A 15,655-nucleotide genomic window follows, 5' to 3' on the forward strand; every position below is an offset into this window, starting at 1 on the left:
CAAAATACAAATTAGGTAAATCAAATTCATTAAAAATCAGTTTCACACATTATGTAATTAGAAATCACTTCCATAAAAAGTTAGAAAATAGCTAAGAAGTAGTTTTACAGTACTTATGTATCTTTTATTAAATGTATTTAAAAAATAATGGTAGTAAAGATTGCACAATTGAAATGAATTACATACAAATGTATATTCAGGCACTTGGCTTCACAAGAAAATGATCTGCTCAGCATCTCTTCATCTTCTTCATGTGCTCCTGTTTTGCTTGACCGGTTTTTCCTGAGGCTGTAGCATGTGAGATGTTTGAGGCAAGGCATCTGTGGACTCGTCCTCCACTTGCATGGACTCTTGAATCAACCGCAGATGGAACCTTGTCAAGGAAATCATAGGTGGAGTTAAAGGTTTGCTCATTTCCAGAATTAAAGATGTCTTGATGACTTACTCACCCCCATGTCATCCAAGATGTTTATGTCTTTCTTTTTTCAGTCACAAAAAAATTAAGGTTTTTGAGGGAAACATTCCAGGATTTTTCTCCATATAGTGGACTTCAGTGGGGATCAACAAGGTGAAGGTCCAAATTGCACTTTCAATGCAGCTTCAAAGGAATCTACACATTCCCAACCGAGGAATAAGGGTCTTATCTAGTAAAATGATCTGTCATTTTCTAAAAAAAAAAAATCAAAATTGATATACTTTAACCACAAATGCTTATATTGCACTAGCTCGACTTCACGCATTACATAATTCCCATCGATTCCCTTTGAAGTCCACCACAAGGAGAAAAATCCTGAAATGTTTTCCTCAAAAACCTTCATTTCTTTGATATGAACATCTTAGATGACATGGGGGTGAGTAAATTATCAGGAAATGTTTATTCTGGAAGTGATCTAATCCTTTAGTTCTTGCTACGATTAAAGGTGAAGTCCACTTTCAGAACAACAATTTACAGATAATGTACTCACCCCCTTGTCGTCCACGATGTTCATGTCTTTCTTTGTTCAGCCGTAAAGAAATTATGTTTTTTGAGGAAAACATTTCAGCATTTTTCTCCATATAATGGACTGATATGGTGCCCTGATTTTGAACTTCCAAAATGCAGTTTAAATGCAGCTTCAAACAATCCCAAATGCGGTTGTAAACGATCCCAGCTGAGGAAGAAGGGTCTTATCTAGCGAAACAATCAGTTATTTTAATAAGAATAATACAATTTATATACTTTTTTAATGCCAAACGTTCGTCTTGTCTTACTCTGCCTGGACGTTTTTTGTTCCGGTTCATGACAGTTAGGGTGTGTCGAAAAACTCTCATCTCATGTTCTCCCTCAACTTCAAATTGTCCTATATCGCTGTTTTACCTTTTTTGTTAAGGGTGTTTGATCTTCTTTGCCTGTTCACTTTGCAAAGACTTAGTTGGAACGTCTGCAGCGATGTAGGATGATTTGGAAATTATTTTTTAAGTTAAGGGAGAAAATACGATTGGAAATTTTTTGACATACCCTAAACTGTCCTGAACCAGAATACACAGAGTTCAGGGAGAGAAAGACAAAAAAAAAACTAAAAAGTATTTAAATTGTATTTTTTTAAATGAAAATAACCTATTGTTTCACTAGATAAGACCCTTCTTCCTCAGCTGGGATCGTTTACAACCGCATTTGGGATCGTTTGAAGCCACATTTAAACTGCCTTTTGGAAGTTCAAAATCGGGGCACCATATCAGTCCATTATATGGAGAAAAATGCAGAAATGTTTTCCTCAAAAAACACAATTTCTTTACAAATGAAGAAAGAAAGACATGAACATCTTGGATGACAAGGGGGTGAGTACATTATATGGGAATTTTGGAAGTGGACTTCTCCTTTAAGCAAAATATGATCTTTCTGCGACATACTTCTCATCGCTGCTCAGGCTGTCAGTAGAAGCAGCATTTCTCCTGAAAACCTGTGTTTTGCTTCCTTTGGGCAGCCTCCCTAACCTCAGACTTCCAATCGCAGCCTGGTTCCCAAACAGCTGACCATGGCTGAGGAGGAGGACACAATGACAGCAGTAAGAACAGATGATGACATTCTGCACTGTATGTGACAAGTTTCAAGCAAACTGTCAGAAAAAAATAATGAGTTTAACCTGTGTAGGTCAGGGAGGAAACAGGAAGGATCTTGTTTACTGATTTGGTTGGCCCTTCTGGACCTCTCTGTTTCTGGTGATGCAAGGCTTGCCACAGCACCTGGTAACAAATGAATCAGGTTGCAGGTATCATAATACACTAATACACTGCCAAAAACATTTGTAATTAAGTCTGATATTGAATTTCAATAGTGCAGTGCACATTAATAATGCACAATTTTAAAGGGGTCATCAGCTGCTAAGTTCACTTTTTCATGTTGTTTGAACAATAATGTGTGTTGGCAGTGTATCTACAAATCTACCCTATAATGCTAAAAATCCATGCAGTGGTTTTTAATTAATCTGTAAAAATAATATCCCCTTTTTAAAATCGAGCCGTTTATGAATCTTTGCGATCGCCTTTCCTTATAACATGGTAGTTAGGAAGTTTAGCCGCTAAATGCGGCTAAAGTAAACAAGATTGTCATTCCACAGAGAGAAGAGAGGGGCGGGTTGAGAAGAGCTCATTTGCATTTAAAGGAACAACCCCTTAGAAAGAGATGATTTTTGCAGAGCTCATTTTGACAAGGTATAAAGGGTGTTGTTTTACAAAATCATTGAGAATTTTTAAATCAAAGTATATTAGAGACTTTTCATTAAGACCCTAAAGAATCATATCAACTTGGGCATCCGATGACCCCTTTAATGACTTTTTTCCTAGCATATTAGCCATGCCAGTATTTAAAAAAAAAAAAAGCAAACGTTTACCTCGTCCATCTGCCTTATGACTGATCCTCAGTGTTCCCATGTTGTCTAGTGGCATTAAGTGTTTGACAGGAATATGGGTCACTTGCATTTGACTTTCCTGTCTGAGTTTCTGTTGACTGGGGGAAAAAAAACTTTTCCTTTTTTTATTTGTTTAAAATTATCTTATATATAGCCTATATTGTTGAGGTCAAAAGTTTACATACACCTTGCAGAATCTGCAAAATGTTAATTATTTTACCAAAATAAAGGATCATACAAAATGCATGTTATTTTTTATTTAGTACTGACCTGAATAAGATATTTTACATAAAAGGCGTTTACATATAGTCCACAAGAGAAAATAATAGTTGAATTTATAAAAATGACCCCGTTTGAAAGTTTACATACACTTGATTCTTAATGCTGTGTTGTTACCTGAATGATCCACAGCTGTGTTTTTCGTTCAGTGATAGTTGTTCATGAGTCCCTTGTTTGTCTTGAACAGTTAAACCACCTACTGTTCTTCAGAAAAATCCTTCAGGTCCCACAAATTCTTTGGTTTTCCAACATTTTTGTGTATTTGAACCCTTTCTAACAATGACTGTATGATTTTGAGATTCATCTTTTCATACTGTGGACAACTGAGGGACTCGTATGCAACTATTACAGAAGTTTCAAACGCCCACTAATGCTTCAGAAGGAAACACAATGCATTAAGAGCTGGGGGGTGAAAACTTTTGAACAGAATGAAAGTGTGTACATTTTTCTTATTTTACCTACAGCTACAGAAGATACTTACATGTCTCCCAGAAGCCAAAATATGTTCAATTTACCCAGATCTTCAAATACAAAAAGTTTTCACCCCCCGGCTCTTAATGCATTGTGTTTCCTTCTGAAGCATCAGTGAGTGTTTGAACCTTCTGTAATAGTTGTATATGAGTCCCTCAGTTATCTTCAGTGTGAAAAGATAGATCTCAGAATCATACAGTCATTGTTGAAAAGGGTTCAAATACACAAAAATGCTGGAAAACCAAAGAATTTGTGGGACCTGAAGGATTTTTCTAAAGAACAGCAGGCAGTTTAATTGTTCAAGACAAACAAGGGGCTCATGAACAACTATCACTAAACAAAAAACACAGCTGTGGATCATTCAGGTAAGTATTAAGAATCAAGTGTATGTAAACTTTCGAACGGGGTTATTTTTATAAATTCAACTATTATTTTCTCTTGTAGACTATATGTAAACATCTTCTATGTGAAATATCTTATTCACGTCAGTACTAAATATAAAATAACATACATTTTGTATGATCTCTCTTATTTTGGTCAAATAATTAACATTTTGCAGATTTTGCAATTTCTAAGGTATTCTGCTATTATTATGCCACTTCCACTGTGAAATGTATTTTGCTGTCATGTGATGTAGCCAACTTACCTCCTCTGTATAATGTTTGAAATACGGTGTCTTTCTGTGAGACATAGCAAAATGATAAATATGTCATCCATGTGCTCAAAATTTGACTGAAATCTGCACATAAAAAGTCAAAAGACATACCTTTAATTTCTGGCTGAGGTCTGTACTCGGGGTAGAAGGCCATTGTGTATGGTTGGACTGGTATGGCCAGGGATCTTTCTTTGGAGGCTGGTACTGATGGGCATCTTTTCTGACCTCCAATAACTAAGAGGGTCTGTCTTTGCAATTGCCCCTGGGGGGCTGATGAGGTAGCATGCTGATATGTTTTATGCCCAGTATCAACTAAAAAAATGAGACATGTTAGTTTTAATTGATGTCATTTACTTCCCTTGATAGAAAGGACTGCATATACAAGTACATTATTTATTTTTATATATTTAAATATACCTGAGACAGAGTGGCGGCAAGATGAATAACCATTGTGCAAACCGGTGGCAGGTGCAATCTGGAATAAACAGGGTTTGTTTTTATTCACAAAAAATGTATTCTGCCATATATCAAAAATTTGATGGTCACTCCCTGATGATGTCAATTATCCATAGATACCTTTTCAGGTCTGTTCCCCCAGAGATCTGCAACATTATCTACAACACCAATGTGAGTGGTGGGATGAGGGATCCAAGACCTCACAGTCTGATTCGCCCTCACCGGACATGGCATCTACATAGCATTAAGAATAAAACTTTCACTATCCATTTTACAGTTAAATCATATTTCTTTGGTCTTTTACATTGTATAACAACCCTTTTTTGTTTTTGCTGATCATTTTGGACCAAACTCACATAAATAATTACCTTTTGTTTCTTAGTGTCCTTCACAAAGCACACAGTTTTCTCCTGGATTCTCACTTTGACCACATCTTCATTTGAGGGCACAGGATCCTTCAGAAAAGTATATAGATATAAATAAAAATAAGCTTTGAAATTAAACCTTTACTTACTTTTAAATATATTTTAAATAAATTCTAAAAAAAAAAAAAAAAAAAAAAGTAAAAATCTATTTAATTTATTTTTAATTAATTTAAATTAATTTAATTTATTTATTTAAATAATTTAATTATTAATTTAATTATTTATTTAAATAATTTAATTATTTATTTAATTATTTTATTTAAACACTTTTTAATATTTTGAAGATGCAAGACCATGATCTTTAAGGAATAACCTACATAAAATACATATTTAGTAGTACCTACCAAATGTTTGATGTTCCTTTCAATAATTTTGGGTCCTGCACTCTGTACTCGTTCTTGTCGGAGTCTGTTTCTTTCTTTGCGGCTTCTTAGGTGTTTTTTCTTGCCCTGAATTTGTTATAGAAACAGAACATTAATGAAATGAACAGAAATATTCTTAAAGATGTCACTGAGAGTTTGCTTCATACTGTACCTGGTTTGTGGCATTTATAAGATGAACAGGAAGTCCATCTGATTCAGTGCTGTTTGATCCACTTGTGCTGCACAGAAAATCAGGATTGTGAAGATTCGTTATCAAATGTTCACAGGATGTTTTACAAACATATTTAAATGGAATATGTTTTTATTTGACTGTATTCTTACCTGGATTCAATGTCAATGTCAGACAGATCATCTAAGGAGTCCACTTCTCTTCCCAGTTTCCACCTGACCTCTTGTCTTAGTAACAGCCCTAATTCTTCCAGACAGTGTTTGGTCTGTTAAAAATGTATTTACATCAATTATGCTGTTTAAAAGCTGAGTAAAACAGTATTACAAAAGAAGTAAAGGACAAAGACAGGCCACCTTGGCTGGGTCGGGATCACAAAAGTCAAGGAGAGTGTCACAAAAGCAATAGCCCATTAATTTCAGGTCCCGCGTGCTGAAGTGTGTTCCTTTTCTGTTGCCTACAAATAAAAATACTGCTGTTATAAGACGTATTTTTGGTGTATACCAGTGCTGTTATTGTTAACTAAGGGTGTGTTCACACTCGTTCGCCACTTTAAGTCGAATGCACCTTTTCCTTTTGATTGGAATGTTCGGTGAGTTCCGTCACAAAATATACTTCATTCAACCCGACCAATAAGGTTGTGAACGTATCACTATGCCTTTAGGTTCAGTATCTTTAGGATCACTGTCAAAAATGCCAGTGTGAACGCTAAAAGGACCAGAACCAAGTGTATCATTTTCCTTTTTGGTCCAGACCAAATAAACCAAACAAAATAAACTGAAATATGTTTAAGCTTTAAGTAAATTATCTAAAAAACTAAAACAACTAAAACTATTTATAAATATATAAAAAAAAAAAAAAAAAGCACATTACAAAATAACTAAAAAGTGAACTAAAATTAAAATGAAAATGTATTAAAATATAAAAATAAAATATAATTCCAAATGTTAATGTTAAAATATAGCTGCAATCAGGGTTAAAGCACTTTAAGGCATTTAAGCACATAAAAGACATTTTTTGAAAGCCTGTAACCACCTAAATCAATGACTAAAAAAAGCATTTTTGGCAAATTCAGGTAATTACCAATAGAAATATAATGATATTTAATGTTTATGACTGTTACAGTGCCACCTATGGTCCGATCTCCATAAAACTTTGCATGTTTGTTTAGAATCTGTCACATGTGCTCACCTAGTTTTGTGAAGTTTTGAGTTTTTGTTTATGATTTATAGGCTTTTAGGTATATTTGGACATGCCTCTTTTCTAAACAACCCTGTTATAGCTACCCAAAGGGTAAAGTTCATTTTTTTTTTTGATAATTATTGATTTAGAGAGTCCAGAGATTCATGCACATATTGCACTTGAGCCTGCAAGTAACGGTTTTTGTACTTTTGATTGCTGTAGAGACATAGTCAAGCCAATTGGAGCAAGCCATGGTGATGTTGTAGACGGTGTGAGTAATACCATCCCTCCAATTTTTATGTCTCTATTACTTACGGTTTGGTCTGCCTGATTAGTTAGCTGGAGAATGCTGATCCTTGGCCATTCTAACAATTACAACAGGGTTTCAGCGCCCTGAAAACTATATTAGTTATACAAATACTGAAGCCCTAAAAACTATATTAGTTATACAAATAACACTAAAACCATTCACACTTAAAGTTGGCAAACTTTTTTGATAAGTACCCAGTGTGGAGCCTCCAAAGGTTGACTCCATTGTGTAGCTGTTCCTAATGCCTAGTCTCCACATGACAATGCGGCCGGTGCCCTCTTTGCTCTTGTGCATTTTGAACTTGCAACTCCTAAAAGAAAACTAAGAAAAGACAAAAGCATGCATTCTAAATTTGAAAACTGATATATCATATTCTTGAGATTACAGCTATGATGACCACAGCCAACCTTGTCTTTAGCGTTCTTGCTCATCATGAGAGGGAAAACGCGTTCTTGAAGACACTGCGAGGCATCTTTCCGATCACTGCATCCATACATAAACACGTTGTTTTTCCTGCTATGACCGTGAAAGTCACAGTAGACCACAACCTCTCTTTCAGCAACTAACCTGTGGGATCAAATTAGCCAGGTGTATAGGCATTTACCATTGTTAAGTGAAATTTCGTGTGCAATTTCTTTGTGAGTGGTCAATAGACAATGGACATTTTTTTGCGCTCAAAATGTCACCAAATGTAACCACACCTTATACCTGAACAAAAATGGTCACATTAGTAAAAAAAAAAGAATGAAAGAATCATTACCCACCGTTTGACCATGTTACGAGTGTACCAAATGCATGGGAAAGAGTCGCGCAGCAGACTGCGGTAGTTTCGGTTCAAATCGCGGCCTGTGAGTGAACAGCGGTAGTTTCCCACTACTACTCCGTCAGGGTTTAGCATTGGTATAACCTGCACCCAGAACATCAGTTACCGTTGTAATCTAACTGTTTGCATCTCATAAAGTAGCTGACATGGGTATACACAGAAATTTTCACCAAAACCCGTTCTCCATTTGTGCCCTGCACTCCTTCTCTCACCTTAAAAATAAAAATTTCCCTCAACAAACGTGCATCAGGCAAGTCGCTGAGCAGGAACTCAAGAAAACCCTGCATCATCCAAGAGCCATTGGTTTCTCCTGGATGTACCCGTGCCGTCACGACAACTGCCCGCTTGGCATTGCGCTCTGCTAGGCTTGTGGACGGTGCTGTTACAGTCAACACATACACTGCATTTCCCGCCAGACTGCGACAGAGCACCCGCAGCTTACAGTAAGCTGCACGGACAGGGTCTGAGATGACCTCACGCAGGTAATGCTGTAGGTTTGAATAGGTGTAAGGGTAGCAGTGGGCTAGGTAGCAGGTGTCACCATCATAAGGGAACTCCAGAGTCCAGGTGAGGGAGTACAGCGCTTTACCATCCTGTTCAGTGTTGTTTCTGTAGTACCTGTAGAAGACATTAAGACAGCAGTTGGGTAGATAATGCTGTTTTTTTTCTGGATCTGCTATTTTATTAAAAAAGTCAATTTTCTCTGCATATCCCTGACAACCGTGTAAACAATAACATCATTCTCATTATGAATGGTCATGTGACATGCATTTTCGATTGTGTAGTGGACAGAGATAATTTCTGAACACAGTGAAAACAACAGTGTAGACGATGATAGTTTTCATTTTAAAACATTGTTTTAAATCGAAAATGCACTGGTGTAAAAGGTCTAAGTAGCACTGTCAAATCATTTAATCACGATTAATCGTATTCAGAATAAAAGTTTTTTTGTTTTTTTACTACTCAACAGTATTTGAATAATTTTCTCCACCAAATCAAAGTCATGTGGTGCAACCAACATGTACAACCATAAAGGAAAAATAATATACTATAATATCATAAACTGCAATTATATATATCAATAAACCTCTCAAAATATCAAATATTTTGACCTATTTATAAAAAGTATTAAAAATTCATGTGGTCTGACTCTCTAAAATTGTAATGATATTTATAAATTAACCATTTATATTTTTTAATATAAACATTTCTTTGAAATGTTACAAGAACTGTAAACATTTTTCAAGCCACATTTTCAAGAGTACAATTTTCATGTAAAAAAAAACATGCTTTGTTAAAAAAAAAATCATAATTATGACAAATCATAAAAATTATGAAATTATTACATACTTAGTCAAGTATGAGACAAAAATTCTAAATTATGACATACTAAGGCATAATTGTGACCTAAAACATTACAATTATGAGATACTAAGGCTGTCAAATCGATTAATCACGATTAATCGTATTCCAAAATATTTGTTTTGTTTGCATATGTCTACTGTGTATATTTCTATGTATATACAAATACACACTCATACATGTAAGTATTTAAGAAATATATGTAATATATATTTATATTTATATATAATATATGAAACCGCAAACCTTTTTGGATGTGATTAATCACGATTAATCAACTTGACAGGCCTAATACTAAGTCCTAATTATGAGCTAAATCAAAATGATGACATAAAAGGTACATAATTAATAATGATCTCATAATTTTGACCTTTTTATGTCATGATTTCTACTTTTATCTGATGACTTAGTATGTCATAACCATGGCTTTTTATGATTCCTTTTGATAACTGAGCCACAAATGATAACTGAGCCACAACTTTGTGTTCATGTTGAGAAATCACCTAATATTGGCTCCTGTTCGCTGCCATCCTTCCCTCTTCAACCAGGCAGCGTGCTCAGAGTACAGCAGTGGGCGCATTCCAGCACTATAAAGACTGCTGGCCTTCATCAGGTTGATGATGGTGAAGCGGTAGGTGACGCCTGCCCTCATGTTCCTCACCCGGAAGTAGAACCACTGAGTGTGTTTAGTGGTGTACAAGTCAGTGCGCAAAGTCAGCTCATAGTCATACTGACCACTGGAAAGTCAAGATCACAGAGTGTTTTATATCAAATCAAGATATACAGGCTTTAGATCTTGTCAGAAGAAATACAACCATTTATGGGAATATTAATGAAGCTGTGTGACTCACACTTGCACTGCTTTTTGTAGGTTTCCACTCTCAAAACGGGACTCAAAAGCTAGTGTAGGCTCCTCCTGATGGTTGGCACAGGACGTGGCACTTTTAATGGGTCCTCTGCTCCCACCCACACGAGAGTAGGTGAAGTAGGAGGTTTTTGTGGCTAAATGGTGTGGTGAACCGACAGGTAAGGATATAAAAAAGTTTGGAAGTAGCTACATATTTTTACACAAGAGGACAAATCTGCACTATTTTCGTACCCGCGTCTATGCGGTATACTGTGTTTCCTCTCACCCCTCCTACCGGCATGGGAGCAGGTTCATCACCTGTTGGCTGGTAGAACGGCTCCGGCTCTGAGGGGTCCCATTCTGTTTTTTCAGACATTCAAAAATGTAATAATTCAATATATAGAGAAAATGAAGGCTTTACACAATTATTTACAAATCAGGCTATATGTTGGTGCCGACAGCCTTGTGGTTAGTGTGCTGACATTATACAGTGCAACTGCGCTCACAGTGACCCGAGTTCGATTCCCGTCAAGGTCCTTTGCCGATCCCACTCCCCTCTCTTTCTACCTAATATTTTTCTGTCATCTCACCACTGTCCTCTCTGAATAATAAAGTAACAAAAGCCCAAAAATAAAAAATTAAGATGTACAAAAAACTAAAAAATGTAGTATAGTTTAAAAAAGGTGAAACTTTAAAATGTTAAAATGTAAAAGATAAAATGTTTTTTAAATGTATTATGCATGGTATTTCTATTTATTTATTAGAATCATTCTAATTGATATACTTACCTTACTTGCAACACTTACATTTAAATTTATTTTGCAAGGTAAAATGTGTTTTGTTGTTTGTGAACAGTTAATTCATAAACATCATCAAAGTTGCACCATGTGACACTTTAAAACCTGAACTAACCTGTTTTGCCCTAAATAGTCAAATTATCTCATAGGTTGTTTTTTTTGTTTTGTTTTGGGGTTTTTTTGGCAAATAGCATGAATTTTTCATTGATATATAACTGTGGGAGTCGCACGACATGACACTTTAAAACCTTGCCATAAAAACACAAATCATCTGACAATTTAGGACTAAAAACATCACATCAAAATGCTGTGTAGATTAAAAAGGGTGAAAGGTAATCCTAATTATCATTTTCAAAAATGTTTTTAAATATATTTTGCATGGTGAAAAGTTTTATTTCTTTATTTATTTATTTTTTTTTTTTTTTTTATGTTATAAACTGTTAATTCATATGTATGAGTTTTGGGCAAGTCACACCACATGACACTTTGCAGACTGAACTAAACTTGTTGTGTCACAAAAATTTAAATATATCATGAATATCATGAATTGTTAATTCATGAATATCATCAAAGTTGCACCACATGACACTTTAAAACCTGAACTTTTTTGCCCTAAAAAGTCGAATCAAATTTTGTTTTTGTTTTGTTTTGTTTTTGCAAACAGCATGAATTGTTCATTGATAAACAACTTTTATGAGAGTTGCACCACATGACACCTTAAAACCTTGCCCTAAAAAGACAAATCAAAAGACAAGAGACTAAAAACTTCAGATGAAAATGTTGTATAGATTACAAAGGAAGAAGCTTAATCTTAATTAGCTTTTCTCAAAAAATGTTTTTAAATATATTTTGCATGGTAAAAGTTTTTGTTTTTGAACTGTTAATTCATAAATATAATCAGTTTTTGGCGGGCCACACCACATGACACTTCACAGCCTGAACTAACCTTGTCTTGTCATGAAAATGTGAAAATTATCCGATATTTTAAAAGACCTACTGACCTTGATACACAGTCATGAGGATCTGCAGGGGTTTTCTCAATTATATCTTTTTTTTTAATGGTTGCACGACATGATTTTGATTTGGCTAGGCTTTTTTTTGTCAAATATTTATATATTATTAATATATATTTATGTATGTATTATGTATTTATGTATTTTAAAGAAAAGTTATTAAACAGATCTATTCAAATCACTGTATGGAAAAATAGCATTTTTATATATATATTTTATGAATACATTCACAGATTCTGGGTTCAAAGAAAGTGTCTCCACACAAGTCATTACTGATTTGGTATCCATCTGAGAATATACTGTATTAATAGTGTAAAACTTTTATTTTAATACCTATATGCTGGATTTTGTCACGAATCACTTCACATTCTATGGGCCAGCGGACGCCCTGGAATGGACAGGAGGTAGATGGGATAGTGAAGAGGTCCAAAGGCTCCCTCAGCCGTGGAATTGGCCGCTCCCCGTCAAAGTCAAACACCAGCTGCCGGGTTCTGAGAACTTTGTCTAAGCTGAAAAAATCTTGGAAAGAAATGAAACACAGGCATATTAATACAAAGTCTAATTTATTACCCAACAGACATGCTGTAGTCAAAAGACATGTGAGAAGCATTTGTTACCAGCAGCGATTATCAGAATTACCCATGTAACCAAGACGTACAATTCACTGGTACAAGCTCCCTAAAACAATTATGTGTTCTTAGTGTCTGAATCTTTTATAAAGGCCCTGAATTTCAAATGGGAACTAGCTGCTTAGACTCAAGTGTTACGTATTGCGTGACAACTTGAAAGAACTTGAGAGAAATGCACAAAATATCATTATTTAGGTGGCAATGGTGGTGTTTTTATTGAAGATACAGTATTGCATCTTTACATGGGATCAACTCTATTTAGGTTTTGTAAACTACAATATTTTAATGGACATATCATATCATTCTTCAATATGGAAGCCCATATCCACCACATAAAAAAAAAAAATCATGCTTTGATCAATTATAATTATGTGATTAAAAAGTCAGAATTAGGAAATAAGAATTTGAAATGATGGCATTCAAAATTAAATTGATAACTATAAGAAAAAAAACAATATTTTTGTCTTAATTACTGATTTTTTCATTTATTTATTATTGATTGACATTTTATTTCACAATTTAATATTATTTTTTATTTTCATAATCATTTTTACTTTTTATGTCATGGTCATGATTTAACAAAGCATGATTCTGAATTGACATAACATGCTTTATTATAACATGCTTCTATTCTAAATTATGACATGAAGTAAAAAGTCAAAATTATGAGAGAAAGTCATAATTATTAGATAAAAGTTAAAACGATGACAAAAAATTAAAAAAAATCATAATAATAGTAAGGAAAAACTATGAGAAATTATAACATAATAAGTGATAATTATGAGATTTAAATTTAAATTATGACACACTTTAATAACTATTCAATAAAAAACTACATTTTTAAATAAAAGATGACATAAACATTGGAAAAACAAACTGAAATTGACCAAAAAGTCATGAGGAGAAAAGGCCATTATTATGTCATATGTCATAATTATGAGATAAGAAGTTGAAATTATGACATTATAAGTGATAATTAAGAAAATAAAAATTATGACCTAAAAAGTCTGATGAGAAAAAGTCAAATTTAGGATATAAAAAGTCAAATTTATGCCTTACTAAGTCATAATTATTAGATAAAAGTTTAAATAACGACAAAAATAAATATAATCATAATAATGAGGAAAAAGTATGAGAAATTATAACATACTAAATCATAATTATGAGAATACAAAAATGTTTTAATTATGACATAATTTAATAACTATCCTACTAATTAATAACTAATTTTGAGATAAAAGATTACTTTTTTTTTTTTTTTGGAAAATAAAAATTAATTTACCAAAAAGTCATTAGGAGAAAAAGTCATTATTGTGTCATGAGTCATAATTATGAGATAAAACATTGAAATTATGACATACTAGGTGATAATTATGAAGAAACATACATATAAAAAATAATGACCTAAAAAGTAAAATTAATGACATACTAAGCCATAATTATTAGATAAAAAAAATCAAATGTATGACATACTAAAAATAAAAAGAATCATAATACTAAGGGAAAAAATGATAAATTATAACATATTAAGTCATAATTATGAGATAAAAAAGTTGAAATTATGACCAACTTTAATAACTATCTGATAAAAATAAATAAATACATTTTGAGATAAAAGATGACCAAAAAAAAAAAAAAAAACATTTGAAAATAAATTTTAATTGACCAAAAAGTCATAATGGGAAAAAACTCATTATGTCGTAAGTCATAATTATGAGACAAAAAGTTGAAATTATTTACTTAATTAATACTTAATACTTAATTATTATTATTTTTAATGGCTTTTTATTTCATAATGTCATGATTTCAACTTTTTATCCCATAATTATGATTTAACAAAGCATGTTTTTTTTCATATGTAGCAAAATGGGTTTTAATACTTCACATCACTGTGAAGAGTTTTACATATTTACTCTGACATGGCTTGGCTTCCTCTTGTTCGTCTTCTAAGTTGGAGTCGTTGCTCTCAGATGGTGAGTTGATCATGTCTGAAGCGGTAGAATCTTGATTGCCCTCCCATTCTCTTTTGACAGGGACTCCCGAATGCACAGAGGCAACATTGTCTGTGTAAGCAGAAACAAAATGTAAGTAAAACATGTAACGTTAACGCTATATTAGAAGACATATACAATCCATTAAAATAAACCAGTCAAACGGTGTTAACCCCATCCAAAAGCTTACTTGAAATTAGTAACTCACCTGAGAGGAATCCATAATGCTGAAGATGCAGCAAAATGAATCTCTCGTATGGATCATCTGCTTTCTTTTGTTCAACATGACAGGAGAACAAAAAGTGAGTTGAAGTACAAGCAAAGGGGCAGAAGGTTAACAGGCATTGAGTATCAGTGAGTTGGCAGGTTAACCAACAGGGTAATATTAGACTGTAACCGCAGAGTGCAAAGCAGCAGTAAATTTTGTGGCATCACTCACCTGCATTCCCGAACCTCGAAGCGACGCGACTGTACGTAGAACATTAAGGCGTCGTAAACAACGCTAAATAACTTTTCAATTTACAAGCGACTGAGAAGATATCAAATAACAGTGCTTGTTAGTATATAACCATATTGTTTAAAACCCTGGAGGAAAACTACATACTGGTTAGTCTTTAAAAATCAAAATGGTCCTAGAAGAGAAAAAATTACACTTTTTAAAACGTCCTCGTAACAGTTATAGTTGAGGCGCCCCTGACGCCATTTGTGTCACTGTTGCCATGGGCACGACGTACGTTTCCTGCTAGAAGCACGCTGCAGTAATGTAGAGAAGAAACGAATAAACACATTTCTGTTAATGTATTTACAGTTTTCCTTGAAATGTCTTTTAATGTGTTAATAATTTAAATAAATAAATAAATAATATAAAAAATAAATAACAGGGGGAGAGTAATATTTATTATTTATAAATTAAATATATATTAATAAATGCTTACGGAGCAAAACTTCTATTTGCTGCTCAGTGTTATTTTATAGACA

The 15,655-nt window shown here is 33.7% G+C and overlaps 1 protein-coding gene across 1 annotated transcript; it reads right to left on the reverse strand.

The window, feature by feature from the left end:
- Positions 1 to 41: 41 nt before the first annotated feature.
- Positions 42 to 15,358, reverse strand: agbl2 (AGBL carboxypeptidase 2). Its single transcript, XM_051098996.1, has 24 exons — positions 15,117 to 15,358; positions 14,886 to 14,949; positions 14,600 to 14,749; positions 12,391 to 12,576; positions 10,500 to 10,607; positions 10,252 to 10,402; positions 9,904 to 10,137; positions 8,251 to 8,656; positions 7,980 to 8,122; positions 7,623 to 7,782; positions 7,410 to 7,536; positions 6,080 to 6,180; positions 5,879 to 5,991; positions 5,709 to 5,775; positions 5,519 to 5,623; positions 5,118 to 5,204; positions 4,870 to 4,983; positions 4,711 to 4,768; positions 4,405 to 4,605; positions 4,285 to 4,318; positions 2,871 to 2,986; positions 2,124 to 2,223; positions 1,891 to 2,019; positions 42 to 373 (listed from the first exon to the last, which is right to left on the reverse strand). The coding sequence occupies exons 1-24, from the start codon at positions 15,120 to 15,122 to the stop codon at positions 250 to 252; spliced, it is 3,084 nt and encodes a 1,027-aa protein (XP_050954953.1). The 5' UTR covers positions 15,123 to 15,358; the 3' UTR covers positions 42 to 249.
- Positions 15,359 to 15,655: the final 297 nt, after the last annotated feature.

The sequence above is a fragment of the Labeo rohita genome, chromosome 25 (genome assembly GCF_022985175.1).
Source record: "Labeo rohita strain BAU-BD-2019 chromosome 25, IGBB_LRoh.1.0, whole genome shotgun sequence".
NCBI lineage: Eukaryota > Metazoa > Chordata > Actinopteri > Cypriniformes > Cyprinidae > Labeo > Labeo rohita.

Coding starts and splice junctions, on each gene's coding strand:
- agbl2 (XM_051098996.1), bottom strand. Junction 7,783..7,979: donor ACTCGTAACATGGTCAAACG/GTGGGTAATGAT, acceptor TTGATCCCACAG/GTTAGTTGCTGAAAGAGAGG. Junction 4,319..4,404: donor ACCTCAGCCAGAAATTAAAG/GTATGTCTTTTG, acceptor TATGTCTCACAG/AAAGACACCGTATTTCAAAC.